General features: G+C 49.4%; 1 protein-coding gene across 1 annotated transcript in view; it reads left to right on the top strand.

The window, feature by feature from the left end:
• The first annotated feature begins 5239 nt into the window (after window positions 1–5239).
• The window catches only part of CBX6 (chromobox homolog 6), a 12587-nt gene continuing 11917 nt past the window's right edge, over window positions 5240–5909 (top strand). Inside the window, exon 1 of the mRNA XM_010562368.1 lies at window positions 5240–5349. Within this exon, the coding sequence (XP_010560670.1) occupies window positions 5240–5349 (110 nt within the window). The remainder of the gene's footprint in view (window positions 5350–5909) is intronic.

The raw sequence follows: 5909 nt of genomic DNA on the forward strand, positions 1-5909 counted from the left end.
AATGTTAAGCAGCTTTTTTTTTTGCTTTTAAATCTGAAGTATGTTTTGAAGCACTTTGAAAATGCAAAGTACTAGGAGTGCTAAGTACTCCTTATCGTCTGTCTAAAAGTGGCATTTGAAAAGCAAAAGATCTATCTGTTTCAGGCCGCTGGCTGCTCCTTATCATTTTTCCAGAGCTGCCACCCAGCCCTTTGCCTCCCTCCCATGGCTGAAGGGGGAGTGTGCTCCACCGTGCCAAGGAAAGGAGGGCTCCCTACGGGAGGAGAGGAGACCTGCGAAGTCCCTCGCTTGCCTTCAGAGTGCGGGTTGGTTTCCTCCCTCCCCACCTCCTTTGTCTGAGGAAAGGGAAAAATGAAGTTGAGTTTCAGTTTGAGTGGTCCTAGTCTGGAACGACAACCACTTCTTCCAGCTCTGGAGACATCTTGCAGAGTTTCCTGTCTGAAAAATTGCACCTTATTAGCTTAGTGGAGGAACAGGGAGACATCGGTCCTTCTGCAGGGAGTGGGGAGAGGAAGGGAGGGTGAACCAGGAGCTGTCTTCAGTAGCTGCTGGATTTTTTCAGAGGCCATTTCCTCACCTCATCTCCAACAGAACGGCAACGAAAGAACTAAAATCATTTAGATGAAGCTTTTGTTCTGCGTATCTCAACAACCTTTTGAGCAGGCTAAGATGAGAGAATCTTTTTTCCTCACCTAGCCAGCTCTACAGCTGGGGGTACCCCAGCTCTCTCGCTGGGTTTTCAGCACCAACCTTTTCCCTCAGCATATGCACATGGTTTGGACTCTTTTGCACACTGACTCATCGAATTTGGTATGCTTCCTTTCTGTTGGGGGGGGTGAAGATGGGGGATGGGGTCAGTTAGAGGGGAGGGTCCCCGATCATTTTTGTTCTTGTCTCTTCAGTTGTTGCTGTTGTTCCTGTCAGCACGCTAGAGTATCTGAGTCTTTGCACACAGAACGCTTCCTTTTGCACAGAATGAGCTTCTAGCTTTTGTACAGACTAATTGAATGTATTTTGGGGGGGGGGGAATAGGGAGTAAACCAATTCCAAACAAACCAATCGGAGTATAATGCCTTTTCTGAGCGAGTATGTGCTGTAAAAGGAGATTGTAATAGTAACGGGAGGGCAGGCTCAAGTATAATTTGACACAAAGTGTGGTTTTATTTTTGTACTGATATGGATAAGAGACTGTACAGCATCTATTTATTTAGATGATTTATGTGGTAAATGTTGCAAACAAAATTATTAAAATATTAAATATGAGAACTGACATTTACCTAATGGTCTGTTTGTGTGGTCATTTACCTCCCCTTGCTTTAATTCTACAGCTGAATTACTTTCCGCCACTCACTTCTGTTGGTATAAACATGCAGAGTGGCTGGAAAAAGAATGGAAAATGCATGTGCGTGCGTGAGAAAGATCAGTAAAGAAGTATTGATGAAAAATGGAGCCTGCAAAAGGCTGTTTCTGACATTACTCATTACTTTGATTCGAAGAGGTTAGGTTTTTATTAATTTTTAACCCACGGGGTAAGCTAGAGCTGTACAGAGGTGACCTGGGACAGTTGGTCTTTGATGGATTAGAATTTGAAGAGGAGAATGCCGATGCAGGGTGACTGCTGCTCTGGGTTTAGGGAGTTCTTGATGTCCTCGCACAATGCTGCGGTGCCAGGACAGCTCTGCTGGCACCAGGACGGCACTGGTGTGCCCCATGTGTGTCTCTTGTGGGAATGGAGAAAATCCGAGGCGAGGCCTGGGCTGCCAAACACGCTCCGCACTGGTTGCCAGCAGGGAAGCCACTGTCCTCCAAGCCAAAGCTTCCAGTGGGTTGGCCCGCAGGGCTTTCGAGGAGCTCCCCAGGAGCATAGCAGCTCCTGGGTGGAGTTTGGCCCCCGATTCACTGCAGGTGACGCGGGGCTTTAGCCGAGGAGCCCAAATCCTGGAACTGCTGATACTCCGTGGAGAGAATCCCAAATGTCACTTAGTTCACTTTGGTTTCTGACTTGCTCCCTCAAGGTGTGTGCCTCCCCGTCCTCTGGAGGGGGAGACTAGCTGTTAAATGAGGTACCTCAGCAAGCGAATGGGGCTGTCTGAGGTGTCTTTAGATGTAACGTGGGGGTGAGCCCTGCGTCCGAACGCAGCTATGACGTCAATCACAAAAGCACACGGAGCAAAAGCAGAGGTGGATGGGGTGCATTTCCTGAGTCGGTCATGGCTCAAGGCAGCGTGGTTAGGTCTTGCCTGCGTTACCAAAGTGCAGTCAGTGTGCTTGCCCTGAGCCAGGGAGGCTGGAGTTGAGTGATGGCATCGGAGCAGGACTCCAGCCAGCCACTTACTTTCTGGCAGCAGCTAGTGAGTCAGGTGAAGTTGTAAGAAACTGCAGTGCAGTTACAGGAAAGCCTACTCTGGAGATTGTGTCTTCCTGCCCCTGCCAATGCTGCAGAGGCTGGCTGGCACTAGAAACTCATAACGGATTGTCCTTTCGCATGCATGTGTTGGTTGGATTAAAGGTTAATCTGGATACTACTACTTTTTTTTTTTTTAATAATCTGTTGCTATGCCACCCCTCTGATCCGTGCAGTGCAGCCGGCTTGCCTTGCGCAGCTCTCCCGATAGGACGCCTGAGAACAAGGGCACTCAGCTGCACCGCAGGATGTGCCCCTGGGCTCCTGCTACGGTAGGCAGCAGCCGAAAGGCAAACCCACACCGTTTGAGCAGCTCTGCATTCTCTGAGAAGCGTGGAGTGAAATGCAGCGTGTGTGGCCCCTACGATGGCAAGCACTGTCAGGAAGCTGGCAGTCACCTCCCGTCTGTTCACAGCCACTTGTCTTCCTTGCTTTTGGTCTTCAGCGTTTTGCTCGGCAAGTGACCGTTTTTGAAGCAAGGATGCAAGAAACCTGGGGGACTTGTGTAATCACCCTGATCCAGTGGAAGCCTGGGCAGCTGGGCCTGCTTTGGGCACTCGTAGGCAGGCTCCAGGGATATCGTAGTACCCCAGTGGTGTAGGCGCTGCGTGAACCCCACGGGCTTTCTCCTCTCTCCGCTACATCAAAAAGTTAGTGGGCTAGAGGGACGGTTGTTCTGGCCACGCTGAGCCACCCGTAACTGCTGCACGAGGAGGTCAGCTCTGAGGGGTCTGTCTTTGCTCTTGCACGTTTCAGAGTTGCAGCTGGGAAATCTCACCGTGTTTTGGCATGGATGACCGTAGCGCCCAGGGTTTGCTTAAAAAATGATGCAGCATTTGCTTGAGGGGCTGGGGTGTGTGCAGCTGCACCAGCTCCCAGTGTGGGCGAGGGAATGACCATTTCTTTACAGAAATCTGCTGCTCCTGACAGAGACCTCCCTGGAGCGAACGGCAACGGAGTTGGTTGATCAACCCTTGGAGTTGTTCTAACGGAGATAAGAGCTGCTACTCCTGCCAGGTCACAGGTCCGCAAAAAAATGAGGCTTGAGGCAGCTACTGGCTTTGAGCAGGTGAGTTTCCCATTATCAAGTGTCATTTTAAAAATAAATAAAAATGTTCTTGCTCCTGCTGCTCTCCCCCGGAGCTCGTACACCGCTTGCCAGTGATTCTGGGGAGAAAGTGTCTTGTTGCTTCCCCAAAGATTGCTTCCCTGTGCTGGCTTCTCGGTGCTAGCAAGGAGTGCTACGGCGTATCCTGCAGCACCTGGGTCTCGTGGGCAGCGAGGCACCTAAAAATATTTTATTCCAGTGTCTGTAGTGAACAATAGCTGTTCCGGGAGAGCCATCTTCCCAGGTTGTTTTGGGTTTTTTTTTAAAGTGTTTTACTGGAAATGTGAATGAAACAAAGGAAATACCCAACAATGCTCCGAACAGCTGGATATTCTGCTGCTATTTTGCTTTGTGAGAGTAAAAGTTAGATGAAAGAGCCTGGGGTTGGGCAATACCTGTACAGTGGCTGCTCACAGTGATTTGAGCAGTCACTGTGGCTGGAAAGAAGGTCCTGCTGACAGGTGGAAGAAGAAAATAACTAGAAAGAGCACATGAAATGTGCTGAAATGCTGCTGTCCCTTCTGGTCCGTGGATCGGGGGTGCCTTGTTCTCCGGCCCTGAGGTGAGGTGTGCTGCTCGTGACCCGTACGTCTGTTTGGGGACGAGGCCATCAGTCACAGCTGCCATGTGTTTGCGTAGCTGTGTAAGGATGTTTCCTCCATTTGATTGAGGAGTGCCTGTTTTTTAGGGTGGATGATACTGATGGTTGGAAGTTCAATTATTTGATGCTCAGCCACAAATGTAAAAGCAGTTGTTTGAACAAAATGAACAGTAACAAATATGCCAATTTAAATGTGGATGTTGTTGATGAACACTTAATGTGCAAAGGTAAAAGTAGTTTAAAGAGTGAAGAGCAAAACACAACGGGTGTGATTGATTTGTTCTTTTGAAGTCACCTTCAAGCGTATGAAGAATTGAGATTAAAAAAAGTGGTGTCTAGAGAAATGGTGCAGTCCAGAAGGAATTGTCGCATCCTAGGTGAAAGTCTTGAGTGATCTGTCTGGGGTTTTGTTCTCGGTTGGCCTGTCATGGTAAATACCTGAAAAAGGGCCTCTTGCAGCCTATTCTGGAGGCAAGTGATATGACCTAAATGCAGAATTATCAGTGGTGAAGTACACTGCGGTTCAGTCCCTGACCACAGAAACACCTTGTTCTCTGAATTGTTCGCATCTCCTGAACCAGGGTCCGTGTGACTCGGCGTTTGCCGTCTCCGTCAGCATTCAGCAGCCTCTCCATCCACCCCCCCTGCTTCGAATGAGGACAGGGCGGCGGGGAACGTGTCCTCTCTTGAGTCACTTTTCGTCTGGTCTGAGTGCTTTGTGGTGGCTGCAACGTTTCAGCTGCTACGGTGAAAAAGAACAAAACGCCGTGACAGATCTTGCCTGAATCACAGGCAGCGAGCAAACCCCTCGTTCTCCTACCTGCCCACCTTGACTTTGGGAAATCCATCCCTGCTAGTACTGATAAATATAGCCATTTCCAGAATATCCTCCTCCTGGGTGGAAATTCTGAGCCAGAGGTGGAAAAAGGGGAGACGAATGCAGATGGAGACAGGGTTAGCAAAGGCCAGGGGGGCTGTGGGTGCTCCCTGCCAGGCCGGCTGGAGAGGGAGTAGCAGAGGGGTGCTGGTGTGGTCATGGTGGGTCGAAAAAGCAGCAAAACCAAGTTGGCTGTTGCCTACGGCCCTCAGCGCAGCTCCCCTTTTTTCCAGAGGGTATAATTCCGAAATGCACCCCCTCCTCACCCTAAAAATGGAGCCGAAGCAGGAGAATATGCTGTTCTGCTGTGCCGGGGGGGTACAGGACGGTGAGCTCCACGTGAAGACGGCTGCAGGGCCGTGAGCTTCCATTTTGAATCACAGAGAATGATTTTTTTGACTGAGGTTTTTTCTTTCTGTCTTTTTAGCACCTGCAAGAGAGTGTAAAGCACACTACAAATTAAATAGGATTTTGCAGTAATACTCAGGGCAGGGAATTCCTTTAAGTGACTTAACATTTTTCTATTTTTTTTTTTTTTTTTTAAGGTTTATGTAGCATGCTTGGCCCATTTACCTTGCAGTACCTTATACTGGCTCAAAAATGAGGGCACGTACAAGTACCAGCCAAAAAGAAAGAAAAAGGGTGGGGGGAAAAAAAGGATTTAAACGCCTTTATTGCTAGTTTTTTGCCTTGGTAGGTACTTTTAAGACTGCCTGCTTCCCCACTTACCCCCCCCGGTACCACCCCGCCGGCTAGAGGTGGGTGACGGAGCGAGGTGACGGTGCATCTTGCGTGTACAGACGGAGGAGAGGAGGCTGCGCGGCCCCCGCTGCCGCCATTGTTTTAAGTTAAAAAAAAAAAAAGAAAAAGGAGCCGTTCGGGCGGGAAGGGGCTGAGGCAGCGGAGGCGCAGCAGCACC

This window comes from Haliaeetus leucocephalus, unplaced genomic scaffold (assembly GCF_000737465.1).
Source record: "Haliaeetus leucocephalus isolate CR32 unplaced genomic scaffold, Haliaeetus_leucocephalus-4.0 Scaffold0, whole genome shotgun sequence".
Lineage (NCBI taxonomy): Eukaryota > Metazoa > Chordata > Aves > Accipitriformes > Accipitridae > Haliaeetus > Haliaeetus leucocephalus.